Source organism: Diadema setosum, chromosome 17 (assembly GCF_964275005.1).
Source record: "Diadema setosum chromosome 17, eeDiaSeto1, whole genome shotgun sequence".
Lineage (NCBI taxonomy): Eukaryota > Metazoa > Echinodermata > Echinoidea > Diadematoida > Diadematidae > Diadema > Diadema setosum.
Genome location: NC_092701.1, coordinates 37268607 through 37284435, shown reverse-complemented (window position 1 = coordinate 37284435; position 15829 = coordinate 37268607). Strand labels below are relative to the sequence as shown.

Sequence of the window (15829 nt, the reverse complement as noted above, 5' to 3'; positions counted from 1 at the left end):
TGTAGAAGTTTTGAAGCCCTCACCTAGTGCCATCACATAAAGCAAACGGAATCAAAATCGGGTTAGAAATGGCGAAGGAGTAGCATTTTGTAGCCAATGTACAATATAGGTAAAAAATCAAGGTCAAAGGTCAAAGAAGTCAAAGGTCAAAATTCTGTGTAGAAGTTTTGAAGCCCTCACCTAGTGCCATCACTTACAGCAAACGGAATCGAAATCGGGTTAGACATGGCGGAGTAGCATTTTGAAGCAAAATGTACAATATAGGTCAAGGTCAAGGTCAAAGGTCACAACTGAAATTCTGCGTAGAAGTTTCAAAGCTCCCATGTAGTGCTATCATATAAAGCAAACAGAATCAAAATTGGCTAATAAATGACAGAGAAGTAGCAAATTGAACATTTTGATCACACACGGACACACACACAGACAGACGGACAGCACACGGACACACACACGTACGGAGCCCGTTTCATAGTCCCCTGCTCGAACTCATTCGGCGGGGACAAAAAAAATGCACATATTAATGGTAAAGACCCTTTGACAAGGTGGCCCAGATGTCTATAACACAATAGCTTCATCTTGCTCATAACAGAAATGTATCTGTGAAAGATGTTGAAGTCCAGACTTTCTCCTTTGAAATAACTTATGCAGATTGAAGTAAGGCAGTAAATGGTCTTGGCAATCGCTACCATAACTATTAGTAAATAACAGATCATATGAGCAAGATAGACGATACTATTGAGAATGAAGGCTTTTGGTTTGTAGCCACTGAGAACAAAGATTGTAGCAGGAGGATTAACAAACTCATACAACAACCTGCCGAGGACAAGTCCCGAGTATACTCGGGCAAGTGTCTATGGGAAGTGTGTGTTGTAGCAAAATCAGCCTGTCCTAAACAGGTTAATGGGGATAAGAGAGCATACAAGCTGTTTCTGCACTATATTGTGCAGTTATCACCAAGACAACTACTGTAATCAGGAAACTGGCAGGCTTGCTTCAATCTGCCAATCTATGTCTAAGAAAGATATCTGAACTTCAGACATCGAAGCCACCAATGGGTAAATATTTGTATTGGATGTGATGTAAGAGTTTATTACCTCATTTGAATCTACTGTACTCATCAAATGGTGTATGATGGTCCTCAGCACAAAGGTCCAAAAACAATACCCTTTGTATTTCTTTTTATAAAGCATCATACAGCATGTTTTTATTTTATCTTTTTGTAGCCCTGGGAATTGATAACTTAACACAGCTGCACATGCAGTGACAAGTCTTCGGAAACATAAACCTGTGATAGATTGAGATAAATATATAAGACATTTATTTGGCTAATTTGATAATTTAACATGAAATGAACATTTTTCATCCATAAAATAACACAAAATCACAAACCATTTATACACAGACATCACATTGACATGTTAATCTTAATCTAAGAAATAAAGCACATAGCATCAATACTGTAGAATATATAGCTCTCCTTATTGTGGTGCAGGATAAATGCATGAATCAAAATCTTGAAATCTTGTCATTAGTTTTGAATGTAATATCAACACTACTCCTATGTAAGAGTGAATGCAGCAAATTGTACCCTCCAAAGGGCTTTGCATTGTTAGTGAAAAATAAAGAGAAATAAAAGACTTCATAGAAATCTTAGATACAACAGTGACATAAATACCGATCATTTCAGTCAGAAATCAAGCAGCACGTTTTCCTACATTGGCAAGCAGAAATTATGGCATAAAATTCTGAGCAACAATATTGTCCCTCCAATCTTCAATGCAGACTATCTGCCTTGCCTGTCAGGAGAAAGAGAGAGAAAAAAAAGAGAGAGATAAAGAGAGAAAAATGAAGAGGAGAGAGAAAGAAGAGAAAAGTTTTTGCTTACACACATAAGATACATTCATTGATAACATCCATACTCTCTAATCAATGATCCAACACCGGTATAATGCAGAGATAGAAGTTGTGCTTGCCATATGATGAAGAAATGTGCAAATTATTGTCATCACATCAGGAATGTAAAACATGGAAAAGAGCCAGTAAAAAATTAGCCCAGAACACTCCATATTAAGTCTGTCCATATGCCTATTTTCTTTGATGTTGCTGAATGCAACACTTTGATTTACAAAGTAAGTCACGGTACTTTTCCTCATGTTCCACCCAACTCTAAGAGAGCATAATACATGCCACTTCAGAGAATCCAAGCAATTAAGAAGTTAAACCACTGGAATGTTTCATACAAGCTGTAACAATAAACATGAGACTCTGCACTCAAACTTTTAAACAATTAACCATCTTCAGCACATTGGTTTGGACATTCAGGTTGGAGTTTGAATGGAATGCACCATGCACTGATTTGACCCAAAAATCTTGTCCTTGGTGAAAGCCCTTATTCAGAGCTACATTTGAATATCATCTATTCTGAACAAATATAAATATAGCTCTTGACAATACCACAATCATCAAATTTGTCCACTGGGTTTCACTTGTATCACCTTACTAATATTAAAGCCACAAAAATACAGTAAAAGACAATACATTTCGCTTCTTTTTAACTACACACTGTATAAAAACAGCCATAGATTGACATGCTTGAAACTTTGGTTTAGGCAAGGGACTTTGAGAGAGATCAGAGTATTTGTAATACCGACATAATATTCGTTGTAAATGATGAATTTTCCTACTTTTTTCACATACACTTGCACCTATAACTTTGTTGGTAATCCTCAGTGTACACAATCTCAGCCAACATCTGTATTTCATATTTGCAATAATCACTACACAACGCAGAACTAACGGAAATTTTTATTACCAAAGGCAAATTCCTTCTACATATCATTGCTTGTTAACCAAACTGTATTTTGCCTGTAAACACTCAAATAGATATCAAGCTTTGTACTGCAGCACAACATGAATACCATATGAATTCAAAACATCTGATTTCTGCTTCTAATACTAAACTAGAATATAACTTTGGTAATATGAACTTCATCAATTATATCATGACAAGAACTGGGATAGAATTAAAGTCATATCAACTGACAAGTTTACACCAAAACACAACATAAGACAAAGTTCACAACTTTGCTCTAAATTATTGGCTCACAAAAATCTTGAATAAATGCATGCTACATTTGTACCTCTGATAAAAGCTGACACAGAACAGGACTATCAATAAAAGATAAACCATTTACCCCATTAAAACAAAATCATCTGAATTGTACACAAAATCTCTACATAATCTGCAAAATCTGTCACTTTTGTTTTCGTCTCGTTCTATGTACAAAGGTACATGCATGGAACATTTTCCTTTTTGTAAACTACATCTTTTACTGTTTCCCTAGGTTGTGAATGAAACATTAGATGGATAATGAACAAGACCACTGATCAGTAAAGAAATGCAAAAGGCCAATCTCTAGGGTTGATAATATAAGACTTGAACACACATGCTTCAATATAAAGTGTATAATATCAATGGTTCCATAACAGTCACTTGTATGTTTGGTCAAGAAATTTGGTCTTTAAAATTGTAGCAATAGGAAAAAACACCTACAATGTAACATAATCACTGTGGTGTAAGAATATGTTTTCTATAAAATTGGATGATGCCAGTTTTACAAGTTTTAAAAGTCACATGACATGCTACAACACCAAAGAAAGACATCATGAATATTTTCTGAAACATCTCACATACTTTGACAATTTACTTACTATCACTGTAAGTACATGACCAAGGCAAAATGTCCTAGTAAGTTTGTATGACAAGGAATGATGAAAAGAAAATCACATTTCACTGTAGTATATCCAGGAAATGTGACAAGCATAAAACACTGAGAAAAATAAAAATAAAAGGGTCACAATTTTGTCTGTCATCTTTAGAGTTGAAAATGTATCGCAAGTATTTTTAATAATTGCCCTGTTGTTATTCTGTGTGCATAAATCTACATTATGTCCTCAATAGTATGTGAACATTAAACTGTCAGCACAGGGCTAGGAAGGAATAAGCATTTTCTCAAACATAACTGCCATAATGCAGGATGTGTGTTAAGTAAGTGCATTATTTAGTGGTGATACAGTATACTGAAATCATTATTTCACAGTGCTCACAGATTTCTGAAATCAATCCTTCTTGAAATTTGGTGTTTTAGTGTATAGGTCACCAAACATAAAATCTCAAAGTTTTTCCATTACACCTTTATCCATGGAAATCGAATGTGTTCTTCGCAGAATAAACACAGTGCAGTCAGCTGCAAATGGGTCGTTATTACCAACAGGATAATGTCAACTTTTGAAGAAAACAAACAAACAAACAAACAAACCCCAGAACCTACTGGCAAAGCTTCAAACATGCTGTTCATGATTACTATCCAAAAGAAACAGCTTTGCAAATATTGGCAATTACTGCTTCATGCACCTAGAGGACTGCCATAAGACAAGAAAGTATCTTGGCTAAGGTGAATTCTCATCAGAACTGAGAGCAGGCTGTTCTACATACTCACTATTAAACTCTCTGAGAACTGCAGGTTCAAAATTCCACTGGTATTACACACTATGAGTCCTGCCTTGGTAGCAATAGGACTTTTTGTTTGTTTGTTTATTTGTTTCTAGTTTACTGATCCACACATTTTCCTCCGTGTTTTCTTTGCGGATGTGATCAGACTGTCTTGAAAACAACTATCAATGGTTGGGAACTATGGCATCCTATTAATCCCATGTTGCATCAAACTGGCCTATTTGTGGGACTGAGAGTATGGTGTATCTGAGTAGGTCTGGCTACTTTTCAATAAAGTCAAACTTTCAGGAAGAACTCACTTAATGCCAACAAAGTAATCTAATAGCAAATAGCTTAATGCATCATTATATTGCAGAGCTAGAGATAATACTTGTTTTACGGTACACTCTAGAAGTCATTTAAACAATAGGCCTAATGGTAAACGTTGTAACATTAACAAGTGAGGACAATAACTTGGAAACACTGTTCCTCATATTCCTAATACTGTCTGCACTGTCACCATGGCAATGTATGAAACTCTCTATATACACAATTTGATTTGTATGACTATCTATCATGTCCTTACACACAAAACATAGGTCATGTCTGAAGCACAACTATCGGTAGGCCTATACTCTACATTTCCATTAAAGTATCACTTGCACTGATTGAGTCTACATGAGACATTTTCATAATACTGGCAAAATCCCAACAATAACAAAAAAACATTAACACATCGTAATTCTACCATTCTATCATTGTACTCCATGAATATTTGATACTATGACCACCCGTTTCCTGATTGACATCATTACCTGTCTCTTTTTCCAACATTCGTCTCAGCTACATGTACACATGTAGGTACGAGCACACCTTGAATATGATTTTTAGATTAAAGAAATCTGTGCCATCATTCACATTGCCCCTAGCATCTTGGCCTTAGATTGAATCTAATCAGTCATCAGTATTCCAGGAGGGAAGTTTTCCTGTGACTCTCCAAAAGGGTTCTGGGTGAACAGTGGCATGGAGATCTTAGCCTATTTTCATTACGAGATTTGAAACAGTTGTTTGTTACAACAAATATATTTCCTCAAAGCATCAAGCAAGATACCACGCACACTCAGTATTGACTGATGAATGATTGGTATATGTCATTATCCTAGCTGCAATTATCATATGTACATAATCTATGCATTATAAAACAGGGCTAAAAACACAACAGAAATGCTAAGAATGTAAATTAATAGTTACCCAGTTGGAAACGAGTATTTGAGTAGCATATGATACACGTCAATTGCTGTATACGCCATATATTTCACGAGTCTAAATTTTCACGAATTGGGAATTCCAAACGATTTTGCAAGTGGCTAAATTCACGACCGTGGAGTCCTGTACTGAACGGAAAAATGTACATGCATACGTCACATCCACATCGGGATCAGAGTCAATATTTTCGCGTGTCTTTATTTTCGCGAATAGCACCTGACTTGCGAAATTCGCGAAAATAAAAACCTCGCAAAATATTCGGCGTATACAGTGTATCTTATAAAAGGTCCATTGCCTGTAAGTAAATAGTTGCTCAAGGCTATATTATTATTGAGATTGTTCTGTACACTGTACATAAATTACTTGAAGGGCAAGTTCACCTTCATAGACATGTGGATTGAGTGAATGCAGCAATATTAGTAGAACACATCAGTGAGGAAAATCGGACAATCCATTCAAAAGTTATGAACTTTTGGAGTTTCTGCTCAGTCATGGCTGGATGAGAAGACTACTAAAGCGTGTGATGTCACATGTGTACAAGGATATGAAGAAAGAATAAAGAACATTAAACATATTTTCACTTTTCTCGCATAACAAAAGAACATTCACCTTCTCTCTTTCAGAAGGCAGGGGGAATAATATTACCCTTAACATACGTCAGTAACAAGTTGAAGAAATTTGCACTTTATTCAAAAAGTAAAGTTTTGTGAAATTCTCCTTTTATTTACCTTATATCATTGTATGCATGTGACATCATACACTCTAGTAGTCTTCTTATCCAGCAGTGACTGCGCAGATACTTTAACATTTCATAACTTTTGAACAGATTGTCCAATTTTCCCCAAACTTTTACAGATATGTGTTCGACTAATATTGCTGCATTCACTCAATCCACATGTTTATGAAGCTGGACTTGTCTTTTAAAATATGATAGGTACTATCAATCTTAGCATCTACTTGTATTAAACTCTATTGCGAGCCTGGTACTCTCACTGGACAGATAAATACTTACTTTGTTATGCAGGGACTACATTGTAGATGCATAAATGGACAGTAAACTTAACATTCCAATGATTATTGAATGTATTTGACATTATGATACCATGAATGGTCACTTACAGAAACAAACACACACACATTACAACAACAACAACAACAACAAAAACATTAAGTATTTCAATTCACTAAATGGACACTGGCATTGGCCATGATAGTACAGAATGGTAAATGTTTACACTGAGTAGAAAATATATTTGATACCTTTCACAGTGTATCATTTTGTATGCCAATAGTCTACCTAGACTAAAATTTAACTAAGTATCACTTTCTGGCCACTTCACAACTATTTCTCCCCCACCATTACTTCAAACTGTGCAAATGATGTAAATAGCCTACAAATGCTACCTTGTCATATGAGCTGCCCTTAATGACTTCTAAATCAAGAAGATAAAGATATTAACCTCTCTATTGGAATGCAACTTGCCTAGTTCACTGTAATTTGATGAAATCTATGGGAGTTTCACATAAATGCTAAATTGTCTGGCTGCTTTTATGAGGAAGAATGATGAAGGCATTTTCCTATTTCTGCCTAAATTACTGTTTGGAAGATTACACTGATTGGGTGTCCTTCAATGATAAACAATTTATATGGGTTAGTCAAATACTAGTCAGTGATTAGATAACATCATTTCCTCTATGTAGGATGATCTTGAAATGTTCTCCAACTGATTAGAATAACATTTGTGCCAACAAAAATGCACATGATAGGAAATGGACAGAAAAAAATTAAAAGAATTCAAACCATAGAATTTTATGTCTTACAATGCTAACACTTGAGAGTCCACTAAATTGTGGTGCATGAGGAAATCAAATGTAGAAAAGCAAGGCATAATAAAGTTTGGTCAGGCAACTCTGGGTATGCAGTAAGCAAATGAAGGTGAGAAGGATTATAGTTGTACATAGTTAGCTAGCTGTGCTTGTTAGTGATGCTGCCGACATGACTGCCATTGAGCATTCAGGGTAAAGGTATGCATTACTCTCAAAAGCCTTTGACTAACCCATACGATATAACAGATGATGGCTTTTGTTGTTGGAAATATAGTGTTTTAACCTCAGGGATTGGAATGCTATTTCAACTTCATCCCTGACGTAATATAATCTCCCCCATAGCATTGCGACCATTCCGACGAATCATAATTGGCTGTTTTCTCCCATACCAGTCACCATCTGTATAGAAGTATGTGGGCCATGCACCATTCTCATGGTGTCACATTATCACATTTGATGAATGCATAAATTGCAGTGAATACTTGAAGCAGATTAGCTACTGTGCATGAACACATCTTACACCAAAGAGCTAGCACAGAAACATTCAACCTTATACATGTTACCACTAGTAAGACAATCATATGTACTAGCTAGGTACTCTACCCATGCCAATCATTACATCAAAAAATTAATAAGATCTCATACTCCCTTTTCAGAAGATGGGGGGGGGGGGGGGTTAAGATGTCAGCGATCCAACATATTGTGGCAATCAATAAGGAATGTGGTGAGCTGTGTAGAGTGGTACGACATCTGTGATCTGCTTCAGGGAGTCGTAACCATGGAGACACTCAAGGGATGAGGGCACTCTTGCCGAAGGGATCCTGGGGTTGGGCGTCGGCCCCCGAGGGTGTTTGCTGCATCTGCTGCTGCTGCTGCTGGGCTAGATGAGCACTCTTCACAGCGTCACCCCTGAGAAAAACAGAGGAGGAAAGGGACCATTCTTGAACACGTTTCAGGTGCTCAACTTCCCCCTTTACTTCTCCACATTCAAGATTCTAACTAAGTCTGTCGAAAGGCAATGACAAATAACACACGTAAACAAACAGGAACAACACAAAACACAAACTTGCATGAGGACCATTTATGATGCAGCCACTCTTAGTCAAGAGTTTGTTGCATTCATTGAACAGAAGATTTGTATGTTACACAGTGCTTCAAACATCACAGCACTTATGACTTTTTCTTTCTTCTTTTTACAAACTATGGTAGAGCAAAGGTGTCTATGCAATATGCTGAAGATCACTTTCAAAATATGTCTTAATGCCAGAAAACTTCATAATATCACTCCTAATAACTCATCACAGTACAAATACACAATCGAACAAGCAAACAAACAAACAAACAAACAAACAAACAAATTTCTACATTTGAAAGAAACATTGCCAGTGTGAAGATCACTAATCATGACAATTTAGACAAATAATAATAATCATATATATTGATACTGGGCTTAAACTGCTCTTAGAATCATTGACAAATGTCAGTGGTATATGAATAAGAAACTATCATATAACATCATGTAACTATGACATTGTTGGTAAAAATTTGTTCACTGATATACTTTCTTCCCACTGGTCTGTTTAAACTGTATTTCTCATCAACAGGCAATACTCAAATGAGCTTTCTTTGAGGAAGCAACAAACAATCTTGACTGGCTTCTGTGCTAAATAATACAAAACTATAATTATCTATGAAGGTCAATGGGAAGTCACTCCAAAGAGGAAATATAATTTGACTATTAAAATAAACACAGTAAAGTAAATAGATCAGTGACATTTTGAATAACTTCAGACACCTCATAGGCTCATATGAGAGCTAAAATATTGAAATATCAGCAAATAATAAAAATCTGAGCTAGATGTTCAACAAGCATCAACCATGGCTGTCCTTGTCAATCTACTAAGAAACAATTGGTACAATAAAGAACACCTTGTTCCTACTGTGTTTGCATTTTAAAAGACCACAAATATTATTTGTTTTAATATTTCAAAGTACAAAATTTGCTCTTCAGTGTATGACTTTTAACCATATTAGTCCTTGACATAGCACTTGTAGTTATGACAATTCTTATCTCTCTAGAAAATATGAAATACCCGGAAAGTGCCATTCATTGATTACTTGTCAGCAATGTCATGCTACAGTGCCATAGTGAGGGGTCACAGTCAGGAGTCACAGTCAAAAGTCTAATAGTCAGTAGTCATAGACAAAAGCTTTAGTCAGGACAGCATTAAGATATCTGTAAGATGCAATGTCTTGCAATTTACCCAGAATTATATGATCATGATGGTGAGAATGGCTAAACAGTGTTACTCATTTGGGGTTGATTTCTCTTTATCCATTTTCTTTTAATATTCTAAATCTATTTCCTCTTCACTGTTTGGTTTCTTCTGCTGGTAAACAAAAATCAAGACAGACAAGTAAGTTCTACAGCATCGTGCCCTCTTGCCAGTTTCATACTTGACATGCAAATAAATTGGTGTAACTAGATATGGGTGAATTCCACTTGTTCTTACTTTTTGCCGATAAAAACAAGTCCATAGAGAACTCCTGTAACCATGATACCAAGACAAGCAAAGATTTGGCTGACCCCATGGCAGAAGAAGAATGGCACAATGGGTAGGCTGTAACACAAAGAAGAAGCAGCAAATCATTTATAATTTCCAGTTGACAAGAAAAAAAAAATGAAGGATAGATAAATACCTGGGGGCACAGGGTGTGCACAGTTTAAGAGTATTATTAAAGTCCCACATTCAACATCTTCTTGGGAATAGAGGATAAAAGAATATGAGTACAGGACAGATGGGAAAGCGACATGAAAAAAAAAAAAAAAAAAAACGAGAATCAGAAATGATGAAAGCAAAAGCAGTGAGATGAATATTACTTTTTTATTTACAATAATGTAATGTAAACCAAACTTCATGTGAAACTTAAAAGAATCATATTGATGATGATGATCATGATGATAATAATAATAATAATAATAATAATCATCATCATCATGAATCATCATCATCATCAATACATTTAGAGAGAGAGATGGGGGGGGGGGGGGGAGAAGCTTTCCAAAGAAATACTACAACATTATGTAATTCTTTGCACAAAAGCTAATTCTGGCCCATGATGCTTTATGTACTGGCCTACTGTGTAGGTGCCCTTAGACAATCCATGTTGATAGGGGCCATAGTGGTCTTGCTCTGAAAAAAGAATGACAAACTTCAGATTACTCACATAAGATAGAAGATAGCCTTCTGCCATGCAGGTCGGCGCTCACTCCACTTGCTGACGGCATCTGTGATCTCCAAGAACTGACAGCAGAAAGGTGCTTCCAGGAGTATGACCAGAAATCCTAGAAGCCTGTGAAACAATGAACAGTCTTCCTGTTTGATTACTGCTCAACAAACCTACACTGTATCCCTTTCCTGTTGCATGTTTTGATCACGTGGGTCAGATGATGGCAACTTCATAATGATGCAAAGATAATAATATTTTACAATGTAGATACCTGAGGCAGCTTTTTTGTTAATTCAGAAAACATGAGGTTTCCTACAAAATTGTTCTTCCCAGAGTAACATGCCCTCAGGGTTCCCAGCATTTCAAGAAAACAAAATTCCCTGCTTTTTCCCTGATAAAGCATCAAATTTCCATGATAACTATTTCAACTCATTTCCAGTTTCACATCCAATTTTCATCCAGTTTCATCCGATGGATGTTGCTTTGATATGCAACAAAATATAACTGAGTCTTACTGACTACTTTCAATTTTTGGGCCAACCAAAATTCTCTGACTTTTCCCTGATTTGAGGCATTTTTATCAAATTCCCTGACTTTTTCCTGACTGGAAAAAAGTAAACTAATTTTCCCTGATTTCCCTGATGGGCTGGGAACCATGGCCCTTCTGTTCAATCTCTTCTACATTCACATTCGGATTAAAAAAAAAAAAAAAGAGAAGAATTCAATCGCTCTTGGGCCCATGGCATCATATAAACATAGGTCACATTCCTAGTCAAAACTAGATCTGTCATGCAGGCTCAAACTATCCTGAAGTTTCAACTGATGTATTTCTGTTGCCTAGAGGTGAGTGTAAGAAAGTTTATCATGTTAACTCTCACAACAATGTCACAACATTCCAAGCTGGAGCTGAGATATTTGCAAGATTTTGCAATTGCAAAGCCATCATCTCTGATTCATTTATTTTAATATCTTTTGCTCTTTTGGGGGACATACCAGTACTTTGTTTTGATAAGGGAACATGTCCTTGACTTTATAAGCAAAATACATTTACAGCCTAGTTATCGTATTTACGCAATAATATATTTAGCTAGTCTAATATTTTGCGAAATGGGACTTCACAACAACTTTGTGAATGGTTAAATTCGCAATGGGGGGGGGGGGGGGAACAGTGATGAACCCTGAGAAAAGAATGCATGCAAACTGCATCAGGTTCAGAGTCAAAATTTATGTTGTTGAATTCGGGAATAGCATCTGACTCTTGAAATTCATAAAAATGAAAACCTCGCGAAATAAATGGCATAGTATACTGTACATGAAAGTTACTGATGTGCAAAGAGAGATTCACAACACTCACATGATGTAGATTCCAGCTACAATGCACAAACCATGGATGGAAATGGCGGACACCAATCCCAGTACAATTCCCACTGGATGTGGAGAGGGAATAGAAAAAAATGAAGTCACACATCATGTATAAACTGAATGAGGCGAGACTCACTACTGCCATCTTCTAATCCACAAAGTCTATCATTGTCAGATTTCTTGCCTGCCTAGGGACTCTGCACTGCTGCTAGTATGGAGGCAACTATAATGACAGAATACATCTCTGCATGTAGCCACACAAGAGACTACATATTTACTTACAGCACTATGACTTTCATGTTATGTCCTAGTTTACATATCATATATGTCAAATTAAAAGTTTTCATGCATATTCCTCACTAAGGGTGGGAAATGTCTTAAAACAAGTACACATTGGCCTAGAATACTTTTACTGCTGACACCTTTATATATGTATATATATATATATATATATGATATCAACCAAATTGCTTTTTGTGAGACTGATTAGCTAAAGACTTTTAAACAGAACTGCATATTATGCCCACACAATGTATGGTCAGTCCTGACTCAGTGGATATACAATGTACACACACATTTTATATCTAACATTAACTAACAAAAGTGAGAACCCACACAGTGTTACACACAATATGTGACCCTGCATCACAAAACCAACAAAAAGTCACCAGTCATGGATTTTTAGTTAAGGGCAGATTCTGAAAGAGCAGACTCTAAGCTTTAAAATGATGTATAACTCAACTGAAATGGACTCTCCTAGAGTATAAACCTATCTAAATATTGGAAAGAAAGCACACACTCTGGAAAAGTGTGAACCGAGAAAAGAGGTTCTGAAGCTATTCAAGCGCTTAATCTTTACCAAACCATGCTAGCTGTGCAATGAAAAGGACAAAAAACGGGATGTAAACCACTAGAGCAACAACAATAAAGAGATTATCAGATTAGGCTGAAATTAAGCATGCTCTATTAACTCATTCTGTTCATGATTAATGCCAACTTTCAAAGCAGTAGGGCCATCCCTTCAAAAGTTATTAGACTTGAAAGTGAGGAGTGCAAAGGGTTTTCAAGAAATGAAAAGGGGCCTCAAAGACCTGATCTCACTACTCTACAAAAAAACAACAACAAAATGTAGAAAAACTGCTGGAAATGCACTTTTCCATTCATTTTATGAATGGAAAATGCGCCGCGTGCTATACCTCGTTGGCGCAAAACATATACATCATATCTACAGCAATGTCTGTGAAATGTATCAAATTTCTTTAATCTCAACTTTCATTTTGTTAAATATCTCACAGAATTGCACAAAATCCCGAAATATTTCACCTTGAAAATTCCCCAGTATACGGTCACCGGCACCAGTATTCGGTCACGCGATCTGCGCGTTCAAAGTGAATGCGTGTTCAAGGCAGCTGAAAAATGCGCGCGCGTGCTACCTTGTTGGCGCAAAATTGCATCGGGGACGTTGCAGCGACCGTTGGTGACCAAATACTGGGGCCTCGGCACTTGCATCTTGTACATTGGGACACTGTATCCGCACATACGGAAATTTTGTTTTTCTTTTGCGTTTTTTAGGATACCATTACACTCCAAGCTTGCGATAAGCGAAAAATCCCGCGAGAGAACGGCATATTTCTCGATTTTTAGCGCTTTTTCGGCGACCCGTACTCTTAAAACTGGGCCTTATCCGCGCGCGCTTTTGGAAAGTAGCGCCAATTCTGCACTTTTGATGGTAAAATTTGGGATTTTGGATGGATTTTTGGAGGGGGCTAAGGGAGTTTCCTGTTGTGAATGAGTGTGCAAGTATGTGAATTAATGTGATTTGCGTGTTGTGACAGTTGAACTTACTGGCTGGTGACTAGTGATAAGTGACCGAATACTGGTGCCCTTACCCTAAATTATTCTTATTGGCTTTGAAATTCCATGAAACTGTCTGATATGATCCACAACATCTGGTAGGCGGACAGCTACAAGAAATTGTTACCTCTGTGTGGTGGCTCTGGTAAAATTACCACCAATGAATTAATTACCATATAAATTTACCAACAACAGTTAAAGGGACTGTACAGTACTGGTTGAGGTAGGGATTCATGTTTTGAACATTTCTAAGTGAGATAATGAAAAGCCTCTTATGAAATATGAAAGAGCATGTAATTTTAAGAAGGATTCAACGTTTATTTGATGAAAATTGGTTTTCAAATGGCTGAGATATCCAAAAAAGTGCTAATAATAAAAGGCGACATGCCCCAACTTTATTAGTATCTCTTTGTTTCACCTTGTTTTTGGATATCTCAGCCATTTCAAAATCGATTTTCATCGAATAAACTTTTGATACCCCTTAGAACTGCATGCTCTTTGACATCTCATAGAGTGGTTTCTGAATATCTCACAAAACGTTAAAAGCTAAATCTTCACCTCGACCAGAACTGTACACACCCTTTAAACAAAGGGAATGTGGTTGGTTAACCGCACCAGCGCAGCGACCCCAACACGTAAAGTGTTAGATTTTATAGTTTAACATTTACAGAGCCCAGCCGCACCGTGTGCATTTCTACTTGTTTGTATAGTAAGGGTACTAGGTCTCGCGCAGGGACGTAATGATCGCGCATAGCGTAACTGCGTATAGCAAGCAATATTACGCGTAGGACTAAGCGCAAAATTTGCCGATACGCCCATGGAATAAAAATACCTGACAACCGCTAAACATGAGAAGAAAGCAGGTAAGAAATTTTGATTTCAAACAAATTTTGCACCAAATTTCCAATTTTTTGGAACAAATTTTTCACTAAATTTCAAATTTTTTACCTTATAATTTACCTACCTTAGCTTAAAATCTTTTTTTAAGGATGTTGTAGCCTAGACGTGTCGTCTCGCTTGTCTCGTTCGTATGATCGTAGCCGATAGAATTCGTAATTTGTTCGATCGATCGTTGATAATATTCTACGAAAGCCGAAGCACGCTACAGCCGCAGAGAGGGGCAGACACTTTCACGCATGAAACTACATAGGGCAGCTGCGCGATCTTTACATACCCCGAGAAGGTGAACGCATAAAAAAAAGTCCGACATACAAACGGCGACAGCGCACTACTCCGTCATCGTATCATCAGGAGATTCTGGGAGGTGATTTTTCTGCATTTTCGTGATATTCATTGAGAAATTCAGGTACGATTATAGAATAACTTCTATTATAAGAGCATTTCAAATTTTCGTGCGCGATATCTAGACCCCTCAACCATACTTAGTAGGTCTATACTTTACGAAGACTTAACAGTGAATTAAGTCTTTGAAATCAAACATTTCCCAAGCGGCGAAAAAATAGCTCAATCACTGATCACTGGCCGGAAAATAATCCATGACCGGCACCCTTACTACTATAGGGTCTTACTAGATCTAGAGTCTGGATAATCGAAGAATTGACTTCAGCATCACAACACACAGTGGTTTCAGTATCCGGGACTACGCATGATCAATGTTGTGCCTTATGCCTTATGGACTACTGTTTTTATAAGAGTGTACTTACTTAAGCCAGTAATCACAGCTACTATCCTCACAAAAAGCCTAAAACAGAAACCGGCCTCTTGCTGTGGTGCCTGTGCCTGCCGTTGCATCGGTGGCTGTTCATTTTCGAAAGTTTTGAAGTCTGACATCTCGAT

The 15829-nt window shown here is 36.9% G+C and overlaps 1 protein-coding gene across 1 annotated transcript; it reads right to left on the bottom strand.

The window, feature by feature from the left end:
- Positions 1-8183: 8183 nt before the first annotated feature.
- LOC140241242 (calcium channel flower homolog) lies at positions 8184-15823 on the bottom strand. Its single transcript, XM_072320994.1, has 5 exons — positions 15697-15823; positions 12171-12243; positions 10814-10939; positions 10099-10206; positions 8184-8494 (listed from the first exon to the last, which is right to left on the bottom strand). Exons 1-5 carry the CDS (start codon positions 15821-15823, stop codon positions 8374-8376), a joined length of 555 nt encoding a protein of 184 aa, XP_072177095.1. The 3' UTR covers positions 8184-8373.
- Between the last annotated feature and the right edge of the window lie 6 nt (positions 15824-15829).